This window comes from Coregonus clupeaformis, chromosome 2 (assembly GCF_020615455.1).
Source record: "Coregonus clupeaformis isolate EN_2021a chromosome 2, ASM2061545v1, whole genome shotgun sequence".
Taxonomy (NCBI): Eukaryota; Metazoa; Chordata; class Actinopteri; order Salmoniformes; family Salmonidae; genus Coregonus; species Coregonus clupeaformis.
The window spans coordinates 23,454,569-23,480,145 of NC_059193.1; the positions used below are offsets into that span (position 1 = coordinate 23,454,569).

The 25,577-nt window shown below is 46.3% G+C and overlaps 2 protein-coding genes across 4 annotated transcripts; both read left to right on the forward strand.

Annotated features, from left to right (window-relative positions):
* Positions 1–828: 828 nt before the first annotated feature.
* rnf20 (ring finger protein 20, E3 ubiquitin protein ligase) lies at positions 829–20,785 on the forward strand. 2 transcript variants are annotated; one of them, XM_041894790.1, is made up of 22 exons: positions 829–915; positions 1,327–1,519; positions 1,660–1,728; positions 1,841–1,939; positions 2,051–2,198; positions 6,966–7,151; positions 7,435–7,550; positions 8,091–8,237; positions 8,442–8,516; positions 8,673–8,792; positions 9,543–9,722; positions 11,427–11,562; positions 11,733–11,854; positions 12,017–12,173; positions 12,253–12,523; positions 12,673–12,790; positions 16,295–16,444; positions 17,507–17,719; positions 17,861–17,986; positions 18,268–18,408; positions 18,569–18,673; positions 19,574–20,785. In XM_041894790.1, the coding sequence occupies exons 2-22, from the start codon at positions 1,343–1,345 to the stop codon at positions 19,748–19,750; spliced, it is 3,033 nt and encodes a 1,010-aa protein (XP_041750724.1). In that variant the 5' UTR covers positions 829–915; positions 1,327–1,342; the 3' UTR covers positions 19,751–20,785. The 2 variants fall into 2 exon arrangements, with proteins under 2 accessions (XP_041750724.1, XP_041750725.1); XM_041894791.1 differs by having other exon boundaries at positions 17,510–17,719.
* Positions 20,786–20,985: 200 nt separating this feature from the next.
* Positions 20,986–25,093, forward strand: LOC121579856. Of its 2 annotated transcripts, XM_041894792.2 has the most exons (4): positions 20,986–22,066; positions 22,502–22,561; positions 23,819–23,921; positions 24,614–25,093. In XM_041894792.2, exons 1-4 carry the CDS (start codon positions 21,833–21,835, stop codon positions 24,970–24,972), a joined length of 756 nt encoding a protein of 251 aa, XP_041750726.1. In that variant the 5' UTR covers positions 20,986–21,832; the 3' UTR covers positions 24,973–25,093. The 2 variants fall into 2 exon arrangements, with proteins under 2 accessions (XP_041750726.1, XP_041750727.1); XM_041894793.2 differs by lacking the exon at positions 22,502–22,561.
* The last annotated feature ends 484 nt before the right edge of the window (positions 25,094–25,577 follow it).

The following is a 25,577-nucleotide window of genomic DNA, read 5'->3' on the forward strand; positions in this document are numbered from 1 at the left end:
ATTTGAACCCCGGGTATGAGGTAGGCAGGGTGGAACACTAACGCACAACCTATTACAAATCAAGCTTACACAAGATGGACCATGGAACCGCCAACAATGGTCTCACAAACACTCTGGGTCAGAGTCTATTCCCATCATCCTCTCATTCACTGGAGAGAGAATGAATGAAAGTGTGTGTGTGTGTGTGTGTGAGAGATCGTGAAAGCACAAATGAGGCACAAACTTTATTTCTCTACTTTGATCCTCAAAACCAGAAAATGCTGTTACAGTCTTTAGTGTTGTTTACCTGCTGCCACAAATAAAACAGAGTGAGATAATATGCCACCTGTAGCAGCTACCAACATTTATTTATACAGTACTACATACTTCACTTCTCCATCCGCAGATAACACCTACACTTTCTGCCCTCACTGACCTGGTCACATTCCTGCCCTTACGAAAAAAAGATTGCATTCAGAGTGCAGTATAACTTCAGTACATTGCTGTATAACTGCAGTTAGAGTGCATTATAACTGCAGTATCCTGCAAATACTGCGTCCAAAATAGCACAGTTTTTTTACTGCAGTAATTTTGCAGTGTAACTGCAGTTAGAGTGCAGTTATTCTGCAATTACTGCGTCCAAAATACCACAGTCGACTGCAGTTACTGCACTTTTACTGCAGTTTCAAAATTGCAATTTTTTTTGTAAGGGTGGTAGCAATATAGTAGTCTCTAGTTCTCCAAATCCAGTCTGCAGTTTAGTCTGTATGATTCTGAATGTAATTTCGTCCACCACGGGGTGGCGCTCTTTAAATTGATGAGTGGTTCGATTTTCAATGTCAGTGGCTACTTCCGTTTCCGGAAGAGAGCCAAAAGAAGCCGCAACATCAACATTCACAGACAGAATTAGTAAATAACACTATTTTAAATAAATCGGTAAGGAATTTAAATCAAACCAATGACTCTACAAGAAATAACAGATCAAATGTATTGATGTAAAGTGCCCCAGTCAAGTTTTCTGTTTAGAAAGGCTATTTTATAGCGTGTGGTATATTTGAATTAGCTAACTGGCTAACGTTAGCTACTGCTATCTTAAACGTATTTGGGAATTAGCTAGCTAACTGGTAAATTTAACATAGCCAAATAGCTGAAATTGAATTTTAATTAAAACAAATGTCTGCTCTTTCGAAATGATATAGTAAGCTAATGACTGTAGCTAGCTAACGTTATGTGGCTATGTAGCTACGTGGGGTTTCCTACACGAAGATCCAATACGTAAATTAGTGTTATCTAGCGAGCTAGAATCTCAGTGAATACGTATTTAATCTCTCCCTATATCTACTGCAGCGGTGTGACGAGCAGGATGTCGGGACAGAAGCGTCCGTGTGACTCCAGCGTCCCTTCTTCCTCGTCCGGGGCGCCCCCCGAAAAACGGAGGGAGCGAGAGGGAGGAGAGGACGGGGTTCCCGGGGTCAGCGCTACTGCTGGAGGGAGCACTGCCGTGGAAACGGTCATCAAACTCGGAGGGGTGTCCAACTCGGTGAGAGAGCTGCAAAGTACCTAGCCTGTATTTATCCTATCTATGTCTGTCTGCCTTTACATATGGTAGTTGTTGTGACTCTCAGCAGTGTCATTGATTGTGTTGTTCTCATCTGTTCGGTCTCTTTCTCTTGTGTTCAGGAGGAACAGGATGTCAAAGCTCTCCAGGTGAAGAACAGGAAGTTGGGAGAATCCCTCGATCAAAGACAGGTATTTAGTCTCTCTCTCTCACACACTCACACACAAAAACAAATACACAGGCACACACAAACCTACAACTTTTTTCACTATATACATTCATAATGAAACCGTTGCTCTGCAGGTGATTGAGGATGAGCTGAGAGAGAGAATCGAGAGACTGGAGACTCGTCAGGCTACTGATGATGCCAGCCTGCTGATCCTGAACAGATACTGGAATCAGGTAACTATTCATTCATTCAAATAATGAAGAATATGCAATTAAAACATTGCACATAGATAAACATCTGCATATTCTAAATAACATCTACTTCCGCCTCTCTCCTTCTCTTAGTTTGATGACAATGTGCGCCAGATTGGCAGGCGCTACGACCAATCAGGAAGTGAGCCTGTGGAAACCCCGTCAGGAGAGGGGAGGAGCCTGAAGCCTGACACCCCAGAACCTGACGGCGACTCCAACCAGGAGAGAGCCAAAGAGAGAGGTAAAGAGGGAGAGAGAAGTATATAGATATAGATACAGTGCTGTGAAAAAGTATTTGCCCCTTTTCTAATTTTCTTTACTTTTGCATATTTTTGATACTGAATGTTATCAGATCTTCAACCAAAACCTAATATTAGATAAAGGGAACCTGAGTGAACAAATAACACAAACAATGATTTACTTATTTCATTTATTTCATAAACAAAGTTATGCAACACCCAATGCCCCTCAATAACTGGTTGTGCCACCTTTAGTTGCAGTGATTCCAACCAAACGCTTCCTGTGGTTGTTGATCAGTCTCTCACGTTGCTGTGGAGAAATGTTGGCCCACTCTTCTATGCAGAAGTGTTGCTTTTTAACCATATTCATGTAGACTTGATTTGGATCAGTCTTGCTGCATGACCTAGCTGCGCTTCAGCTCACAGACGGATGGCTTGACATTCTCCTGTAGAATTCTCTGATACAGAGCAGATTTCATGGTTCCTTCTATTAAGGCAAGTCGTTCAGGTCCTGAGGCAGCAAATGCATCCCCAAACCATCACAGTACCTCCCCCATGCTTGACCGTTGGTATGAGATTCTTACTGTGGAATACTGTGTTTTTCGCCAGGGATAATGGGACCCATCTCATAAAAAAACAAAACATAGACCATCTTTACTCCACACACAGAGACACGTACAAAGCTCTCCCTCGCCCTCCATTTGGAAAATCTGACCATAATTCTATCCTCCCGATTCCTGCTTATAAGCAAAAACTAAAGCAGGAAGCACCAGTGACTCGGTTAATAAGGAAGTGGTCAGATGACGCAGATGCTAAGCTACAGGACTGTTTTGCTAGCACAGACTGGAATATGTTCCGGGATTCTTCCGATGGCATTGAGGAGTACACCACATCAGTCACTGGCTTCATCAATAAGTGCATCGATGACGTCGTACATACCCCAACCAGAAGCCATGGATTACAGGCAACATCCGCACTGAGCTAAAGGGTAGAGCTGCCACTTTCAAGGAGCGGGACTCTAACCCGGACACTTATAAGAAATCCCGCTATGCCCTCAGACGAACCATCAAACAGGCAAAGAGTTGAATCGTACTACACCGGCTCCAACGCTCGTCGGATGTGGCAGGGCTTGCAAACTATTACAAACTACAAAGGGAAGAACAGCCGCGAGCTGCCCAGTGACACGAACCTACCAGACAAACAAAATCACTTCTATGCTCACTTCGAGGCAAGCAACACTGAAGCATGCATGAGAGCATAAGCTGTTCCGGACGACTGTGTGATCATGCTCTCCGTAGCCGATGTGAGTAAGACCTTTAAACAGGTCAACATTCACAAGGCCGCAGGGCCAGACGGATTACCAGGACATGTACTCCGAGCATGCGCTGACCAACTGGCAAGTGTCTTCACTGACATTTTCAACATGTCCCTGACTGAGTCTGTAATACCAACATGTTTCAAGTAGACCACCATAGTCCCTGTGCCCAAGAACACTAAGATAACCTGCCTAAATGACTACCGACCTGTATCACTCACGTCTGTAGCCATGAAGTGCTTTGAAAGGCTGGTCATGGCTGACATCAACACCATTATCCCAGAAACCCTAGACCCACTCCAATTTGCATACCGCCCCAACAGATCCACAGATAATGCAATCTCTATTGCACTCCACTCCACACTGCCCTTTCCCACCTGGACAAGAGGAACACCTACGTGAGAATGGTATTCATTGACTACAGCTCAGTGTTCAACACCATAGTGCCCTCAAAGCTCATCACTAAGCTAAGGACCCTGGAACTAAACACCTCCCTCTGCAACTGGATCCTGGACTTCCTGACGGGCCTTCCCCCGGTGGTAAGGGTAGGTAACAACACATCTGCCACGCTGATCCTCAGCACAGGGGCCCCTCAGGGGTGCGTGCTCAGTCCCCTCCTGTACTCCCTGTTCACTAATGACTGCATGGCCAGGCACGACTCCAACGCCATCATTAAGTTTGCGGACGACACAACAGTGGTAGGCCTGATCACCGACAATGATGAGACAGCCTATAGGGAGGAGGTCAGAGACCTGGCCGTGTGGTGCCAGGATAACAACCTCTCCCTTAACGTGATCAAGAGAAAGGAGATGATTGTGGACTGCAGGGGGAAAAAATAGGACTGAGCACGTGCCCCATTCTCATTGACGGGGCTGTAGTGGAACAGGTTGAGAGCTTCAAGTTCCTTGGTGTCCACATCACCAACAAACTATCATGGTCCAAACACACCAAGACAGTCGTGAAGAGGGCACGACAAAGCCTATTCCCCCTCAGGAGACTGAAAAGATTTGGCATGGGTCCTCAGATCCTCAAAAAGTTCTGAGCTGCACCATCGAGAGCATCCTGACTGGTTGCATCACCGCTTGGTATGGCAACTGCTCGGCCTCCGACCACAAGGCACTACAGAGGGTAGTGAGTACGGCCCAGTACATCACTGGGGCCAAGCTTCCTGCCATCCAGGACCTCTATACCAGGTGGCGTCAGAGAAAGGCCCTAAAAATTGTAAACGACTCCAGCCACCCTGGTCATAGACTGTTCTCTCTGCTACCGCACGGCAAGCGGTACCGGAGTGCCAAGTCTAGGTCCAAAAGGCTTCTTAACAGCTTCTATCCCCAAGCCATAAGACTCCTGAACAGCTGATCATGGCTACCAGGACTATTTGCATTGTCCCACCCCACCCCCCCTTTTACGCTGCTGCTACTCTGTTTATTATCTATGCATAGTCACTTTAACTCTACCCACATGTACATATTACCTCGACTAACCGCTGCCCCTGCACATTGACTCTGTACCGGTACCCCCTGTATATATCCTCCCTACTGTTATTTTATTTGACTGCTGCTCTTTAATTATTTTTCATTTTTTACTTAACAACACTTTTTTTTTACAATTGCGTTGTTGGTTAAGTGCTTGTAAGTAAGCATTTCACTGTAAGGTCTACACCTGTTGTATTCGGCGCATGTGGCAAATAAAATTTGATTTGATTTGAAAGGTATAACATTTAAAGGACATGGGTTCTGCATGGAAGATTGGGCCAAAATTCCTCCAAAGCGATGTGAGAGACTGATCAACAACTACAGGCTGCATTTGGTTGCAGTCATTGCAGCTAAAGGTGGCACAACCAGTTATTGAGTGTAAGGGGGCAGTTACTTTTTCACACAGGGGAATTGGGTGTTGCATAACTTTATTAAATAGATAAAATAGGTATCCATTTTTTAAATTATTTGTAAACTCAGGTTCCCTTGATCTAATATTAGGTTTTGGTTGAAGATCTGATGAAGTTCAGAATAAAAAATATGCAAAAATAGAGAATCAGAAAGGGAGCAAATACTTTTTCACGGCACTGTATATAGATATATATATATATATATATATATAGATGTAGAAAGGAGGGAGGGAAGGATGGAGAGAGGAGGATACTAAGAGGTAGGGTTGCACGATATACCGAAACTTCAGTACTTTTTCAATACTAGAACATGAAAAACGGTTTGGTACTACATTTGTCTTACTTTCGGTACTTCTGTTAAATGTGTCTCTCAGATCAAGCCTGTCTATCAGAGCAGCTGACATCTTATCATAGCGCGCACCCTGCCTGCTCCACTTACTCATTGCTAGCCTGCACTGGGAGTCTGGGCTGCATCATGTTAGCTCCCCACTCATGAAGTTAACACAGTCTTGAATAATGCGACACAAAATGTTGAAACTGTTAATTACTGTTCACAAAACAATGTCCATACAGGCTAGAACGCTTTACAATGGAAGAAGATACCAGTAGCTTCCAGCTTTGTAGGCTTACTTTTCTTGCTAGCTGACAGCTAAAGCTAACATCAATTCACAACCCTAGTACTTTTGTTTGTGATAATATGCAAACCATAACTCAAAATATGCTGATTTCAAAGCTGATTGGCACCAAAAACTTTATTCATTCACTTATTCGGTCTCTCTCGCACATCTCTCCCAAAGATTATCCTATTATTATTAGCCTCAGCGAACTGACTGCCTCCTGAATGACTGCATTACTGGTTAAAGAGACGGCGCACATTTTTATAAAATAAGCTACTTCTATGCTAATGTTGTTGATCAGTCCAATAAAATATGTCCCAAATGGAAGGGAAACAGATTGTAATCTGTAACCCTATGAAATCAGCCAAAACAAGCTCAATAACTCAATGCATGCACACACTTATTGAATATGCATTCACCTGTATTGTGGATAGGCCTAGGCTACATCTTGATTTACCTAGTTTATCAATAGAGATTTACCATTAAAATAAATGATTAAAAACTAAGTCAAATGTATTGTTTGATTGAATCATTAATGCATACATGGATGTAAAAAAAAATATTCAAATGTACTGATATTTAACTCAAAAGATACCTCACGATTGAACAGAGCAGTAGCTGAGTTTATCTGTCTGGATCAAGTGCCTTTCTCTAACTTTAGCTAATACGGCTTCTTTTTTTGCTGTGGTATCGTTTTGTTATCGAGTATCGTGATGGTTTTGAGATACTAAACCTTGTATCGAAGTCAAAATTATGGTATGGTGCCAGCACTACTAAGAGGAGAGTTGGATCAGGAGTGAGGGACAGAGGAAGAGGGTACTCTGAAGCGTTTGTGACAGGGTGCCTAACACATGATGTAGTGTAGAAGACGACAATACATAGAGATTGATGAAATAAAGCCTATTTGGTAGTGAATACTAGCTCCTGTCTGCACTTTGTGGCTGTCCTCCAGGCCACCAGGGAGAAACAACCACGTCCTTCCTGGCCACGCTGGCCAGCAGCAGCAGCGAGGAGATGGAGGCGGAGCTGCAGGAGAGGGTGGAGTCCAGCCAGAAGCAGGCCAACCGCGTGGTGGAGATCTACGATAGCTTGAAGACCACCGTGGAGCAGCTGAAGAAGGACCAGGACTCTGGAGCAGGTGACGGGGGACGGGGGAGAGAGAGGGGCTGGGGGGAAGGTGGTTTGAGAGGAATGAGGGGAGTGTAGGGGGTGAGAGGAAAGAGGGAATGAGACGGGAAGGAGGGTGAGGATTGTGGGTAGGTGTGAAAAGTTGGAGGTGAGGATGGTGAGAGCAGCAAGGGTGTAAGTGTTTTTTGTTGTTGCCATTTTGGAACAGAAGCTAGTATTAGCATTTAGTAAGGTAATTGTTGTGAGAAAAGTCAGGAGTAGTAATGTCATGACATCATGTCTTGTATTTCCAGAGGGCTCTGTGTGGCAGGTCGCCGTCCAGCTCAACACCCTCCTGTCCAATGAGAACGACCGGCTGCGTCAGCTGACCGATGACCTCCAGCAGAAGCATAGTCACATGACTAGCGAGGTGATTTGATGCATAACATCAGGGATGGGCAACTTTGATGTGGGCCACAAAAAAATCTGAACTCATCATGAGGGGCCGCAGTTGCTCACAGGCCTGCGTACCCACATCCATAATATGATATCTGAATGAGACTGACTAACAAAATCAATGGGGGCACCCCGGCAGGTAATTCGACCATGATTACTAAATGTAGATTGCTAAGGTAGTCTAGCCAGCTATCTAAAACTGTTAGCTGACATGGGCTAATTGACTGACTATCAGTGACTGACATAACAACAGGAAAACTGCAGATGCACAACCACATTTCGAAATTGCACCTTGTGTATTCTACTATTCTAACTCGCAACAGTAAGTTGAGTCCCCGACTGAGTCCCTAAAAAATTAAAGGGCGGGGGGGGGGCCGCCAGTTGCCCATCCCTGTCTTACATCAACACTAGTACTGATTCTCTGTTTGTTGATCTCTACACTATGTACCTTACTAGTGGATTACCACCACTCCCACCAGCCCCCATCATATTGACAGTGACTCTGTCCCTGTAGTCTCGTTCTCTGGGCCGGGCGGTGGCGCGGGCAGACACACGGGTCAGTGAGCTGCAGGGCCTCATCGAAGAGCTCCAGTGGGACATGGAGAAGATCAGACGCAGAGAGACCCGCCTCAACACACACCTGGGAGAAATCCTGGAGAGGGTGAGACTGCCGCTGTGTGTTTTTGTGAATCCAAGTCAGACTGGGAGTCCCTCTATCTCTCTGCAGCAGTGTGTTTGACAGCCACTAGCCTATGCTTACCATTTTGTAATGAAGTATTTCTGTGTCATGTGGTTTATATACCACAGCACTATATCTATGTAAATGTAAATGTAGCGTGTTTATTCAATGTGTTATTTCTCCCAGGTGAACAGTAAAGGCTACAAGGTGTGTGGGGAGGCCAGCAGTGTGTGTGGAACCATCACCATCAACAAAAGAAAGGTATAAAACATCCTCTTTCTTCTGCCATTTGTACTTGTCAGAAACAACATGGACCTGGAGTTATAACTCTTTCATTTCCCTTTCCTCCTGCCTCCCTCTTTCTCCGCCTGCCCACTTTTTCTCTCCGTCTCTCTCTTCTCTCCCTCCGTCTGTCAGTTTGAGGAGATGAACAGTGAGTTGGAGGAGAACAGGGAGCTGGCGGAGAACCGTCTGAGCGAGCTGCAGCGCCTTCAACAGGACCTGCAGACGGTCAACCAGGAGAACAACAACATGAAGGTGAGCCTGCAGGGACTGACCCAGGGACAGACCCAGGGACTGACCCAGGGACAGACCCAGGGACAGACCCAGGGACAGACCCAGGGACAGACCCAGGGACAGACCCAGGGACAGAGCCAGGGACAGACCCAGGGACAGAGCCAGGGACAGACCCAGGGACAGAGCCAGGGACAGACCCAGGGACAGAGCCAGGGACAGAGCCAGGGACAGACCCAGGGACAGACCCAGGGACAGACCCAGGGACAGAGCCAGGGACAGGGCCTCTTCTCCCCCAACCCAGCCATTGGATTACCTGAGGTCCCACATCCTTACTCAGTCAACCAAACCAGTCAAAGGAAGGTAAATAGATGGGTGGAGGTTCTTGTTTTTCTTTGTTGCTTTGCTCACCACCACTCTGTCTCCTCTCTCTCTCTCACTCTTCTCCCTCTCTTTGCTCTGTCATTCTCTTATCTCTCTCCTTCTCTCTCTTTCTTCACCTCGCGCTCTCTCACTTCATTTCTCTCTCAATCCATTTGTCATCTACATTTCTCTCTCTCTCGCTCTCTCTGTTTCTCCTTCTCTCCCTCTGTTTCTCCTTCTCTCCCTCTGTTTCTCCTTCTCTCCCTCTGTTTCTCTGTTTCTCCTTCTCTCCCTCTGTTTCTCCTTCTCTCCCTCTGTTTCTCCTTCTCTCCCTCTGTTTCTCTTTCTCTCCCTCTGTTTCTCCTCCTCTCCCTCTGTTTCTCCTTCTCTCCCTCTGTTTCTCTCTGTTAGGTGGAGTTGTTGAGTCGTGCTGAGGGGGTGGTGAGGGAGAGCTCAGAGTACCGCTGTCTCCAGTCCCAGTTCTCTGTCCTCTACAATGAGTCTGTGGGCCTCAAGTCTCAGCTGGACGAGACGCGCACACGCCTCAACACCACCAGAACGGCACGCCTCCGACAGCTAGAACACATGGAGGTGAGTGTGTGTGCGAGCTAGAGCTATGAACTTTTTAAACGTTTAAACAAAATTAGAATCCTTAACACTATTTATGAGAAGAAAAATACCCCCCTATAGTCAATCTAATTAGCATAATTTAAAAAATCCCCATCAAAATCTGTCAGTTTAAGTTAGAGATCTACCAATGGCAGCCTTTCACATCTGCGGTGAAAGGTGGCCGAGCTACAGCGGTGTTTGTCAGACCATGAGACATCCCAAAAATTGGTCTTCTCATGAAAACGTCTGTATAGTTTGGCCTACAACGGTTTGGCCTACAAACTGTTATGACCACTCTATGGAAAGAATAGACTCTCAAGAACATGATGGTGTTTTACGACCGCCACAAGCGTCACGGGACTCGTCTGAAGTCGGTACCGCTGATCTGCCAACTTCTGTCTGTAATGTCTGAACAGTTTTTGGCTACACACTAATATGACCCCTCTGGAAAGGTGAGACTCACGAACACGTACATGTCAGTTGTTTTGCTTTAGGTCGCCCACAAGCCTCACATGTTTAAAAAAATAATAATAATGAATGGAAGTATATATGGAATGAGTTTAGTGCCAAAAAATTATTGTTAAATATGGGTAAAACAATATATACAAATTATTTCCTCATCTTCCTTATATCTCTCAGATATAGGACAGACACTTTAAAACAAAGTTTGCAAGCCAAGAAATTGCGAGATCCAGCTTCTGATTGCCGATAGATAGTCCTAGTGTACGGTTCTGACTGCCGATAGATAGTCCTAGTGTACGGTTCTGACTGTCGATAGATAGTCATAGTGTACTGTTCTGACTGTCGATAGATAGTCCTAGTGTATGGTTCTGACTGCCGATAGATAGTCCTAGTGTAGGGTTCTGACTGTCTGCCTGGTGGCCGTGATGCCTACACTGTGACCCTCCCCCCTCTCTTCGTCCCTCGCTAGCTTGCTATGAAAGATGCAAGTGTTTGTTCTCGGAAGTACGACAACTAATCAGTCTCCTCCGTTCCAAAAATACTGAATCTTGACACTCAGGAATGGGAGTTGACGCCTGGAGTGGAGGAATCAATAATTTTGGAATCCACTCTCCACCACTACGTCATCGTAGTTAACAGTTGGAAAAATGGCAGAGAAAGGCAAGTGACAGCAGGGAAGTCCTGTATGGCAATACTTTGACAAGTTAAATGACAAGGAAATGCTAACTTAGCGAGGTGAAATTGAGGTACAGTAATGATAGTACAGGTCCAATGCTTAACCATCTGAAAGGGACGCACCGTGAGACCCAATGCAGCAGGGCAGCTGCATTGTGAATTCACATGGAATTTTATAAATGTTTCTAATTGTTTTAACGGAAAACTGATAAAAAATGTCTCTACGTGCAGTTTGAAGGAAGTTGCTAACTAGCGCTAGCGCAATTGATAGCTAGCATTAGCGCAATGACTGGAAGTCTATGGGTATCTGCTAACATGCTAGTAGATACCCATAGACTTCCAGTCATTGCGCTAACGCTAGTTAGCATTGGTTCACAAAACGACCTCTAACTTCCTTCATACTGGACACAGAGACATACAAATGGTATCCACAAGTTCATCTGACTCTGGAGAATTGGATAAAGGGCCTCATTGCCAAAATCCCAAAGTATCCCTTTAAACGCAATGGGTTTGTGTGTGTGTGTAGTAACTGTCTCCTCTCTCCTCCAGAATGATGAGGTGTCTCTCCAGAGGAAGGTGCGTACCGAGGTGTTCCAGCTAGAGGACACTCTGGCCCAGGTCAGGAAAGAGTACGAGATGCTCCGGATCGAGTTTGAACAGACCCTCGCTGCCAATGAACAAGCAGGTCGGCGTCTTCACCTCACATGAAAACAAATATGGCTTTACGCTCCTCCTTACCGGCTACTGTTTACCTGCCGTTTCAGATCCTCCTTGAAAACAGCATCTCTCATCCATTTCTTCCCTCTCGCTCTCTCTCACTATCTGTCTCTCTCTCTCTCGATCTGTCTCTCTCAGGTCCTATCAACAGGGAGATGCGTCACCTGATCAGCACCCTGCAGACACACAACCAGCAGATGAAAGGAGAGGTGGTAAAATACAAGCTGAGACTGAGAGAGGCACAGACTGACCTCAGCCAGGTGAGAGACAGACAGAGGAAGAGAGAGGAGGTAGGGAGAGTGAGGCATGCAAGGAGGAGACTGTAAGAGAGACTAAGGGAGTGAAGCCCATTAAGAGAAAGAGAGAAAATCTATATCACATATCCTGTCATCTGAATTATGTACAATTCCCTCCTCTCATAGGCTCGCACTACGAAGGGCAGTGCTATCCTCCAATCACAATCCAGTACAGAGCTGGATGTGAAGGAAGAGACCACCTCTCCCCTGACGCCCGCTGCCTCTGGTGATGTCACCATCAAGGTGGAGTCTGACAACGGATCAGCCACGCCCACCAGCACTAGTAAGTGTTATTAAGTGTTTATTAACTATTTATTAACTCTTTATTAACTCTTTAACTGATATTCATCCTCTCTCTGTAGGTACCTCAGTGAAGACAGAGCCTGGGACAGAGACAGAGGGAGAAATCAAAGAGGAGGAGAAAGAGAAGGAAGTGAAGAAAGAGGAGAAGAAGGAGAGAGAGAAGGAGAGAGAGAGGCCAACCCGTGGAGGGGGTGGGGCATTGAAGGAAGAGAAGGAGAAGGCTGGGACCAGCAACCAATCGGAGGAGGTGGCTCTGGAGCGCCCGTCTGTGATTGGAGGACCAAAGAGGAAGGAGGTGGAGCAACTAAAAATTGTCAGGGCAGACCTAAAGTAAGTTTGATGATGATGACAGTCATGATTTATGATGGGGGTTATGATGATATTAATGATGAAGATGACAGTAGTGGTGGCGATGATGGTGATGATTATATTGATGATGATGTCGTCGCTGAGGAAGGCTCTGCTTTGTCCCCATGTAGGAAAGCCCAGGAGTCTCAGAGGGAGATGAAACTACTGTTGGATATGTACCGGTCAGCACCCAAAGAGCAGAGGGACAAGGTCCAGCTCATGGCCGCTGAGAAGAAGGCCAAATCAGAGGTACACACTTAGCTGACGTTACTAACAAAACAGTGAAACTTTGCTAGCAAGCATTGTGTGGGAAGTTCTTCAATTGAAGCATATAGTTGTTGATAGTATTGAATTATTTGTGTATTATTGATTGGTTAGTTATTTGAAGTGATGGTATGATAGTAATACTAATGGTAATGGTCTGTGTGTTAGGTTGTTAGTATTGAGCGGTAGTAATTGATTGATGGAATAACTGTGGTAACCGCTGTGTGCTCTGTGTATTGAGTTACTATTGGTTATTATAAACTGGGTGGTTCGTGCATACCACGGGTATGACAAAACAGTTCATTTTACTGCTCTAATTACATTGGTAACCAGTTTATAATCGCAATAAGGCACCTCCGGGGTTTGTGGTATATGGCCAATATACACTACATGACCAAAAGTATGTCGACACCTGCTCTTCGAACATCTCATTCCAAAATCATGGGCATTAATCCTTGGCGTATAATGGTCGCACCCCCGCGGAAATTAAATGAACATAATACAAAAATCCAGATCAAAATCTGTCTGTTTAAGCTAGAGATTAATTTTTTGCATGGGTTGCGTCTCAATCCACCACGTCCGCCGATATCACCCTTACGCATCTGCGGTGAAAGGTGGCAGAGCTACAGTGGTGTTTGTCAGACCATGAGACATCCCGAAAATTAGTCTTCTCACGAAAATGGTCTACAAACCACTCTGTTGAAAGCTGAGACTAGTGGGCCTCCAGAGTGGCGCAGCGGTCTAACGGCGTCACTACAGATCCGGGTTCGATCCCGGGCTGTGTCGCAGCCGGCCGCGACCGGGAGACTCATGAGGCCGCGCTCAATTGGTCCAGCGTCGTCCGGGTTAGGGAAGGGTTTGGCTGGCTGGGATGTCCTTGACCCATCGGGCTCTAGCGACTCCTGTGGCGGGCCGGGCGCATGCACGCTGACATGGTCGCCAGGTGTACGGTGTTTCCTCCGACACATTGGTGCGGCTGGCTCTCGACCTTCGCCTCTCCCGAGTACGTACGGGAGTTGCAGCGATGGGACAGGACTGTAACTACCAATTGGATATCACGAAATTGGGGAGAAAAGGGGGTAATTTTTTAAAATGTATATATATATATACACTACCGTTCAAACATTTAGGGTCACTAGGAAATGTCCTCGTTTTTGAAAGAAAAGCAATTTTTTTTACAATTAAAATAACAACAAATTGATCAGAAATATAGTGTAGACATTGTTAATGTTGTAAATGGCTATTGTAGCTGGAAAGGGCTGATTTTTTTTATGGAATATCTACATGGGCGTACAGAGGCCCATTATCAGCAACCATCAGTCCTGTGTTCCAATGGCACGTTGTGTTTGCTATTCCAAGTTTATCATTTTAAAAGGCTAATTGATCATTAGAAAACCCTTTTGCAATTATGTTAGCACAGCTAAAAACTGTTGTGCTGATTTAAAGAAGCAATAAAACTGGCCTTCTTGAGACTAGTTGAGTATCTGGAGCATCAGCAATTGTGGGTTCGATTACAGGCTCAAAATGGCCAGAAACAAATAACTTTCTTCTGAAACTCATCAGTCTATTCTTGTTCTGAGAAATGAAGGCTATTCCATGCGAGAAATTGCCAAGAAACTGAAGATCTCGTACAACGATGTGTACTACTCCCTTCACAGAACAGCGCAAACTGGCTCTAACCAGAATAGAAAGAGGATTGGGAGGCCCCGGTGCACAACTGAGCAAGAGGACAAATACATTAGTGTCTAGTTTGAGAAACAGACGCCTCACAGGTCCTCAACTGGCAGCTTCATTAAATAGTACCCGCAAAACACCAGTCTCAACGTCAACAGTGAAGAGGGATGCTGACCTTCAAGGCAGAGTTGCAAAGAAAAAGCCATATCTCAGACTGCCAATAAAAATATTAGATTAAGATGGGCAAAAGAACACAGACACTGGACAGAGGAAGATTGGAAAAAAGTGTTACGGACAGACGAATTGAAGTTTGAGGTGTTCTGATCACAAAGAAGAACATTTGTGAGACGCAGACCAAATGAAAAGATGCTGGAGGAGTGCTTGATGCCATCTGTCAAGCATGGTGTAGGCAATGTGATGGTCTGGGGGTGCTTTGATGGTGGTAAAGTGGGAGATTTGTACAGGGTAAAATGGATCTTGAAGAAGGAAGGCAATCACTCCATTTGGCGCTTGATTGGAGCCAATTTCCTCCTACAACAGGACAATGACCCAAAGCACAGCTCCAAACTATGCAAGAACTATTTAGGGAAGAAGCAATCAGCTGGTATTCTGTCTATAATGGAGTGGCCAGCACAGTCACCGGATCTCAACCCTATTGAGCTGTTGTGGGAGCAGCTTGACCGTATGGTACGTAAGAAGTGCCCATCAAGCCAAGCCAACTTGTGATAGGTGATTCAGGAAGCATGGGGTGAAATCTCTTCAGATTACCTCAACAAATTGACAACTAGAATGCCAAAGGTCTGCAAGGCTGTAATTGCTCCAAATGGAGGATTCTTTGACGAAAGCAAAGTTTGAAGGACACAATTATTATTTCTATTAAAAATCATTATTTCTAACATTATCAATGACTACATTTCCTATGCATTTTGCTATATTTCCTATTCAAACTCATTTCATGTATGTTTTCATGGAAAAAAAGAAATGTCACTGTGGTCACTTAGACATTGCTTTGTTTTCCATGAAAACATACATGAAATGAGAAAACTGAGCCTCTCACGAACACGATGGTGTTCTCCGTTTTGCTCTAGGACGCCCAGAAGCCTTACAAGACTCGTCTGAAGTTGGTATAGCCTCTTCTGCCAAGGCAAAGGGTGGCTAAATATTGATTTATTTAACACTTTCCTGGTTACTACATGATTCCATATGTGTTATGTCATAGTTTTGATGTCTTCACTATTACTCTACAATGTAAAAATAAAGAAAAACCCTTGAATGAGTAGGTGTGTCCAAACTTTTGACTGGTAGTGTATATATTTTTGATACCTTAAGGGGTCTTTAAAATTCAAAATCAAATAGATAAATGATCCTTGGGATGACCATCTTAGAACAATTCCATATGTTAGCTTAGTAGCGTTAAGATTTCCCTTCACACAACTGTGGGAAGCAATGGCGTCAACTTGGGACAGCATTCCTGTGGAACGCTTTCAACACCTTGTAGAGTCCATGCCCAGACGAATTGAGGCTGTACTGAGGGCAAAATGGGGTGCAACTCAATATTAGGAAGGTATTCCTAATGTTTTGTGGACTTAGTCTATATTGAAGGTATTTTCTAATTTTGATTGAACAGATAGTGAGAGAGAATGACTGTGGGGACAGATAGAGGTTGAATCACAGGGAAGTAGGCTGGATTCATACTGAAGATGTGTGGCGGAGCCTGTGGCATTACTGCTAGACCAGCCAGGTCACCAAACTTACTGTTGGGTGATTAGAAGTGATTTATTGATTGTGATGATGGCTGTGTTTTCTGTGTGTCAGGCGGAGGAGCTGAAGCAGCGTCTCAGGGATCTGGAGGAGAGGGAGAGAAGAGAGGGGAAGAAGATGGCCGACGAGGAGGCACTGAGGAAAATCCGCTCTGTGGAGGAACAGATCAACATCCTCAACAAGAAGCTATCCCTGGCCAAGCAGGTGTGTGTGTGGGTTGTGTGTGTGGGGGGGGGTATTTACATATGTACATTTAAGCATTTTAAATACACTAATTTCTCTCACCATCATATCCCCCCCTCTCTGCTCCTCCCCCCTCCATCCATCCTTCAACCCCACTGTCTCTGTCTACTACTCCCTCTCTACCACCCCTCCTTCTCCTCTTCCACCACCCCTCTCCCTCACTCCTGTCTCTCCCCTCCACTCCCCCCCGTCTCTCCCCTCCACTCCCCCCGTCTCTCCCCTCCACTCCCCCCGTCTCTCCCCTCCACTCCCCCGTCTCTCCCTCCACTCCCCCCGTCTCTCCCCTCCACTCCCCCCGTCTCTCCCTCCACTCCCCCCGTCTCTCCCCTCCACTCCCCCCGTCTCTCCCCTCCACTCCCCCCGTCTCTTCCCTCCACTCCCCCCGTCTCTCCCCTCCACTCCCCCCCGTCTCTCCCCTCCACTCCCCCCGTCTCTCCCCTCCACTCCCCCGTCTCTCCCCTCCACTCCCCCCGTCTCTCGCCTCTCCCTCCCCCGTCTCTCGCCTCCCTCTCCCCCGTCTCTCGCCTCTCCCTCCCCCGTCTCTCGCCTCTCCCTCCCCCCGCTCTCGCCTCTCCCCCCGTCTCTCGCCTCTCCCTCCCCCCGTCTCTCCACTCTCCATTCCCCCGTCTCTCCCCTCCATTCCCCGTCTCTCCCCTCCATTCCCCGTCTCTCCACTCCCCCTGTCTCTCCTCCCCCCGTCTCTCCCCTCCACTCACCCCGTCTCTCCACTCCTCCCTCCCCACTCCTCCCTTCCCATCCTCCCGTCTCTCCCTCCTCACCCTCCCCCTCTCCCTCCTCCTATCCCCTCCCCCCGTCTCTCCACTCCCCCCGTCTCTCCACTCCGCCCGTCTCTCCCCTCCACTCCCCCCATCTCCCCACTCCTCCCTCCCCACTCCTCCCTTCCCATCCTCCCCTCCCGTCTCTCCCTCCTCACCCTCCCCCTCTCCCTCCTCCTATCCCCCTCCCCTCTGTCTCTCCCCCTATCCCCATCCCCTCCCCCCTGTCTCTCCCCCTTCTCCCCAGGAGGAGGATGCGTTGCTGAGTGAGATGGATGTGACGGGCCAGGCCTTTGAGGACATGCAGGAGCAGAACATCCGGCTGATGCAGCAGTTGAGGGAGAAGGACGACGCCAACTTCAAGCTGATGTCGGAACGCATCAAGTCCAACCAAATCCACAAGCTGCTCAAAGAGGAGAAGGAGGAGCTCGCCGACCAGCTGCTCACGCTCAAAACACAGGTGAGAGGAAGTGATTGAAACGGTGCAGTAAAATGATTTGAGCGTCAAAATGTCAGCGGCACAAATTGAGAGATAAAGTTTGGGTTAGTGAAAGACAGTAACTTGACAGTAGCAAATAATCTCTCTCTCTCGCTCTCTCAGGTGGATGCCCAGCTGCAGGTGGTGAGGAAGCTAGAGGAGAAAGAGCGCCTCCTCCAGGGCACCATCAGTACTGCAGAGAGAGAGCTGGCTCTGAGGACACAGGCTTTAGACATGAACAAACGCAAGGTAGGTAAAACACACGCCTGTGTAAAATGACACTTATGCACACACACACACACTCTTACTAGGCTTAGGTAACTGCACAGGTAAACAAACACAGTTATAGATAAGCACCAACACAAAGAACACCTATTTCCTTGAAAAATGCCAACATACAACATATCTGCTTTCGAATCCCCCTCCTCTCTCCCTCCCTCCTTCCCCTCCTCTCTCCCTCCCTCCTTCCCCTCCGCTCTCCCTCCCTCCTTCCCCTCCGCTCTCTCTCCCTCCCTCCTTCCCCTCTCCAGACCCAGGAGTCAGCGGTGCTGTCGGAGGAAGTGCGTAGTCAGCTGGACCAGGTGCAGCAGAGACTGGGCACCGTCAGGGAGGAGGTCATAGAGAACAGCATCTCCAGAGAGAAGGAGTCCTTCAACGCGCGCCGCGCACAGGTCAGGCCACACACACACTCGCCATGTTTAGGTAACTGCCCACGTGCACATGTAACCACACACACGATTCAAATCCACTTTAACAGAATTGAACTTTGGTTTATTTAAAGATTGCAGCACCCTGCCTGACCCTGCTCTTCTTATCCTTGTTGTGTTTCAGGAGGACATCTCCAAACTGCGGAGGAAGATCGAGAAGGCCAAGAAACCAGCCGAGACCGTCCGCAACGGAGACGACATCCTCAACGAGGAAATCAATGATTACAAGGTATACCAGGTGTACTGTATGTTTAATTAAGCAATAAGGCCAGAGGGGTTGTGGTATATGGCCAATATACCACGGCTAAGGGCTGTTCTTAAGCACGTGCCTTATTGCTATTATAAACTGGTTACCAACGTAATTAGAGCAGTAAAAATAACTGTTTTGTCATACCCTCAGTGGTGGAAAAAGTACCCAATTTTCATACTTAAGTAAAGACCTTAATAGAAAATGACTCAAGTAAAAGTGAAAGTCATCCAGTAAAATACTTATTGAGTAAAAGTTTTAAAGTGTTTGGTTTTAAAGGTAAATGTAACTGCTAAAATATACTTAAGTATCAAAAGTAAAAGTATAAATCATTTCAAATTCCTTATATTAAGCAAACCAGTGTTTTTATTTATTTACGGATAGCCAGGGGCGCATTCCAACACTCAGACATCATTTACAAACGAAGCATTTCAGTTTAGTGAGTCTGCCAGATCAGAGGCAGTAGGGATGACCAGGATGTTCTCTTGATAAGTGTGTGAATTGGACCATTTTCTTGGCCTGCTAAGCATTCAAAATGTAACAAATACTTTTGGGTGTCAGGGGAAATGTATGGAGTAAAAAGTACATTATTTTCTTTAGGAATGTAGTGAAGTAAAAGTAAAAGTTGTCAAAACTATAAATAGTAATTAAAGTACACATACCCCAAAAAACTACTTAAGTAGTACTTCAAAGTATTTTTACTTAAGTACTTTACACCACTGCATACCCGTGGTATACGGTCTGATATACCACGGCTGTCAGCCAATCAGCATTCAGGGCTCGAACCACCCCATTTTATATTATGTAATAATGCAACTATAATTCACCTGTTTTATCAATCTCACTCCCCATCTCCCTCTCCCTCTCTTACTCCCTTCCCAGGCACGTCTGACGTGCCCGTGCTGTAACTCCCGGGTAAAGGACGCCGTCCTGACCAAGTGTTTCCACGTCTTCTGCTTCGAGTGCGTCAAGACGCGCTATGACACGCGCCAGAGGAAGTGCCCCAAGTGCAACGCCGCCTTCGGCGCCAATGACTTCCACCGGATCTACATCGGCTAGCGAGGGAGGAAGAAGAGGAGGAGGAAGGGGCCAACCTGACGGCAGGGAGCGTAGGGGTTAGGATAGTGGTGCCGGGAGGTCAGCAGTATCCACACACCGGGCTTTCTCTCCAGCCAAACAAAACTGTTATCACCCCTCTAGAGAGTGAGGTGGAATGAGACTAGACGTGGAAATCTGAGAGGTTTGGATGGGCATGTAATCATTACGGAAATCTATCCACCTTGCTCTCTGATAGGCTATGTGGAGTTGCTAACACCTATTCAGTACTCTCAGATCTCCACGATACTGGGGGGAGCTAAGGGTTGTTTCTGGATTGGGTGTACATTACATTGTCTTATAGAGATCATGATCATGGTTATATTTGCTGGCTGTGCACTGCCTGCCTTGCTGGAAGAAAAGCCTGTTGGAGAGACTGCCTGTGGCTCAACAATAGGATTACAGTACCTAGGGCCTTGTGTGGGGGAACAGTGAGGTTTGACTTGAAGAGATCCTCGTAGATAAGCTTTTCCATAGTTGATGTAGCTATTTAGGGGGATGTTTTTTTGAACTATCTCCTCTCACTGAGTTGGTGGAGAGAGAGATACAGACCTCTTTCACTTAATAATTCCAGTCCTGAAGGGCTGCAGTGATGTGCTGAAGACCCTGATAACCATTTTATAATGACTGATATTGTCAGCTTCACTCCCCAGTACTCCTACCCCTGGGAACTAGACACCAGATAACCTTCCTCGGGCTCTGGATTTAGACTGGTGTGTGTGGGCACGTCAGTTTACACACGTGTGAGGGAGAAGGAAAAACAGAGGAACCATTTGCTTAGATGGTTAGAAAATCAATGGTGAGAGTCCCTGGACCAACATGGACCCTTGCTCCACCTGTACTCTGTCTGTGTGACCAGTCAATGTTGTCCTTGTATTTCTCTTTTTGTATTTGAAAGCTGCCTCATCAGGCCATAGACAGACATGCTACCAATACCTTGAACTGATGCCGATGTGTAATATTGCTGCTCTGAAAGTTATTAAACTGCCATCAAATCTAGAAGCTTGTCTTGTGATCAGTTATTTATCTGTAAAGTTTGTGCATTTTTATTAGCTACAGTATATCATTTAATGTCATCATCAAAATCATCTTCATGTTCTAACCCTTAACCTACGTTATAGTGACCACAAATCCCAGCGTGCAAATCACAAATCTGTTTATGCAGCCTTCTAAACCCACCCCCTGTAGCCCCCCAGACCGGTTTGAAGGGAGATCTGTCAGATTGAACTAAACCAGAAGCCAACATCGCTTGACTGAAAGGAGCGCCCATCGAGTAGTAGCGGCTTTTTTGCAAGACAATCCATCGTGGCGTTGAAGTTGATGCAAGGAAAAAAAGAATATATAATCAAATCCGTGCGGAATACTTTAGGCAAAAAACTTTTATTGGACCCGCGCATGGTCAGCACGTCATTGATCGCGCTTGCCAAATCTTTCCTTTTATCTCGCAAACCTGAAAAAACGAGACACGTAAGATAATCACTGTCGTTCAAAAGAGACTGACTGTCCACCGCTGGAAAATTAAACATTTTTTTAAATGACCGTCGTTCTATTCTTAACCAGTTCAATACCAAATATAGTCATTGTGTTAATATGAAATGTCCTTGAACGGTGCTCTGGTTTGTGGTAAGGTTGCCAAAGTTTATAATTACAAACGCTGAGATGATATTTAGTAATTGAATCACTTGCACGTGACAAATGTTATGTTTGATCATACAACCCACGAGCACTAATTTAGAGTTTAGAGCACTAATTTAGAGTTTAGAGTATAACTCTGTTTTCTCAAGTTTGCAAGGCTCGTGTCTCCAGATTGTATTACCCCTGCAGTGCACGCCGATGTAATAGTAGGCTACATCTCGGCGGTTTTGTTTAAATGACTGACAACCGAAGCCGTTTTTAAATCTCTGATTTCTACGCCTTTTTTAAGCAAATTTGCACATACCTCGATCTGTGTACACCATATATTTAGCCGCTGATCCTATAGAAAACGTTTTTATATAATTGTCCATTATATTTATAACGTGGAGCCTAAAAATCTGATTTTCCTAAATGACTTCCTACAATCGTGCATATTCATCCTTAGTACGGGTTTTATTATCCACGCTTGTTTTGGTGCTCGGTTTGGCAGCGCGATGCGTCGGGCAGGCCATGCCTTCCGAGGAGAGCTCTCAAGCGGCCCCGGCATCAGTCAGTCTCCGGTCCCTGGTCACGGGGACCTGCGAAGATGTCCACAGATACGTGGAATCCGTGGTGGGAACCAATGTGATCGAGTCGACTGCTGAGGTGATGTTTGGAAATGAAAGGCCTACTTTATAGTCGTTATTTTAGTAAATCTAATCAGCATCTAATCCTGTTTCCTGTTATTCTAGCGTGTTCATTCATCAATTAACTATACTTAATTCATATATTCTGTCTTATTTCTAAGGGTGACCTTTGCTACCTTTAAAAGCATTGCATAATTGTGGTTTTATCTGTCTACTAAAATGGTCCTTCTCAAATATGACTGTATTCCTCTCTGCATCACCTCCTTCATTCATTCACCCCCTTTTTCCTTCCCCGTCCCCCTTCTCAGCATCTCCCCCTCTACCCTTGCCCCACTACCTGATAATCTCTCCTCTGACCCCCCCCCCCTACTCTGCCCTAATTTCATGTCTGCTTATATCCATGCACCCCCTCCCCTGCTGCCACTACTCTGTGCGCCCGGCGCCCCTACCCCAGAGTGTGCTGTTGTATCTAGAGTCAGTGCTTGGTCAAGACAACGTCTATTCCGTGGTCATGGTAAGAAACCACCAGGTTCCTCACCTGAATAACCTCTGCTCTGACATGGACCCAAAACAAAGCTCCTTATAGCAATGTATACAGGGCACGTGTCAGTCACTTCATACAGCGTGTCATACAGACAATGACTACATCACTCTGGAATTGTAGGCTACATCATGGCAGTTGTGTATATGGTTTGATGTGTTTTGTAACAGTATATAGTCTACATTCATAGCCGTATTCATGCCCATGTTTTAGATTGTCAGAGGGCCTTTTTAAAAGTTGCATGCAGACACATTACAAGCTGCAGGAGATGGAAAGATGTCTGTGTCCTGCTCTGACCCAGAGGAGGCTGGTGGGAGGAGCTATATTTGTCTGTGTCCTGCTCTGACCCAGAGGAGGCTGGTGGGAGGAGCTATATTTGTCTGTGTCCTGCTCTGACCCAGAGGAGGCTGGTGGGAGGAGCTATAGCAGGACGGGCTCATTGCAATGGCTGGAATGAATGGAACGGTATCAAACGCATCAAATATAAGCCATTACAATGAGCCCATCCTCCTTTCGCTCCACCCACCAGCCTCCTCTGTTTGACACACAGAACAGTGCTGCTTGTGTAGTAGCAACAGGTGCAGAGTAGTCTGTGTGTCCTACTACTATGACTACCATTGACCTCAGCTAAGCAGTCTGGGGGGTTGTCGGTCCAGCTGTCAAGTCTTTTTTGACGTGATAGGACAGCTTCGATCTTACACACACGTCCTACAGCATCAACAACACCCCCATTATGCCAGCTGGGATAGACACTTGTGCATAGGACTGCACTTGTATAGTAACTGACTGGCCATTGTTTAACTGACTAACTGAAGGCCTGTGTGTGATCAAAGGCAACCTGTAGATATGATTGTGGGATAAAACATACCTGAAACCCACAAAAAGATCTTGGTCAGCATTGAGTGAGACGATTGAATCAGTGACCAACCTATTTATACTGATTGACCACAGCTGTTGCTATCATTCTAATTTAATGGTATCACTTTTCAGTCGTGCTGCACTAACCCCCACTAGAGGATCATGGTAAGAAATGAATGTTACTGTACATAAGCTCTAGGCGGGGGAAATGTGGTGACTTTGTTGGTCATTTTAAAGGGAATGTCTGCTCTACTCTAGAAAGGGAATATAATATTGTTTAACCAGAGTAACAGTTATAATTCTCTCGTCATGGTACAAATATGTCAACACATGTCAAACATTCTTCTCACTCTCTCTCTGTCTCTCCCTCAGTTCTTTGAGATGTTGAGCCGGTTTCTGGCTGAGGGAGCTGCCAGCGGACTGAATATCATCGTTGTTTATGTCACAGATATCCTCAGAGTCACAGGAGTTGATGGTGGGTGACAGAGTTTGTGTTTAGTTGGAGGGAGGGAGAGAGAGAGAATCCTTTTTGCATAGAATCCATTTTCTGGATTTAAAGAGCTAAAATTGTCATGTATTGCCACCACACCACACCACTGGCAACCAGAAAATGTTCACTTTCAGGGCGTCGGACCAGTATCTGTAGGTAATTAAATGTTGTGTGCCAGGGATTTTTTTTTTTTGGCCTTGTCTGAGAAGAGCTGCTTCTCCCTCTCTGTATGGGAACTGGGAGGTGTGAGTTCTTCCTCTTGTGTCTGTGACTTGTTCTCTGTAGTAGGATCTAACAGCACATGCCATTCGGTCTCAATGATTGCTCCTCAAATTCACTCACGCCTTAAAATATATGCACTGACAAGTTCAAGAGTGAAGATGGTGACAACAAAATCATTGAATTACCCCCAGCAATATTCAAACACGCTTACCCCCCTCATCTCCCTCCCCTCCCCTCCCCCTTCTCTCCCTCCCCTCCCCCTTCTCCTTCTCTCCCATCCCTCTCCCTTTTCTTCCCTCCCATCTCTCCCCTCCCATCCCTCCCCCTTTCCTTCCCTCCCCTCCCTCCCTCCCTCCCTCCCCCTTCTCTCCTCTCCCCCTCCTCTCCCCCTCTCCTCTCCCCCTCCTCTCCCCCTCTCCTCTCCTCCCTCCTCTCTCTTCCCTCGTTCTCTCCAGTCCACCTGCCATTCCCTCACTTCACCGCAGAGGGCGTGGCCTCGGTTGGTCAGTGGGCTCTGCTGGCTCTGATTGGCTATTGGGTGCTGTCCATCGTCTTGCGCCTGTTGGTGGGCGTGGTGAGGAGGGTGTTCTGGATGCTGAAGATGGGCACGGCGCTGTGGCTCTTCGGCCTGATCGTCAGCGATGCCAAGGCTGGTTCAGACACCACAGCCGTCCGGCTAGCAAGCCTGGTGCTGGGGTGTGCCCTGCTGGGGCTGGCCGGCTCTGGATCAGAAAAGACAGTCCAAGTGGAAGACCGCATGAGCATCCTGGAGGGAAGGGTGAAGGTGGTGGAGAGGAGGAAGGGAGAGGAGTGATGAAAGGAGAGAGGGGGAGGATAGTTGGAAAGAAACGGATGGTGATGGTGATGATGGTGGTCTGTATGTGTCAGTTTCTCAAATGAAATAAAGCAACCTCCAGGATTTCTTTGATTGAAAATGCTTGTACGAAAGTGGCTTCTCAATTCTTATCCCGTTAGGTGTTTGTGTCTGTTACATGTAATATCATCTGACATCTGTGATACATGGCGAATACAGGGATTTAAAAAAACAAGGAAATGGACAAGTATTGAAGTGGTTTAATTACACTGAACTAAAATATAAATGCAACATGCAACAATTGCATTTTTTCCTGCGTTACAGTTCATATAAGGAAATCAGTCAATTGAAAGAAAGTCATTAGGCCCTAATCTATGGATTTCACATGACTGGGCAGGGGTGCAGCCATGGGTGGGCATACCCACCCACTGGGAAACCAGGCCCAGCCAATCAGAATGAGTTTTTGCCCACAAAACGGCTTTACTACAGACAGAAATACTCCTCACCACCCCCCACCTCTCCTCAGACGATCCTGTAGGTGAAGAAGTCGGATGTGGAGGTCCTGGGTTGGTGTGGTTACACGTGGTCTGCGGTTGTGAGGCCAG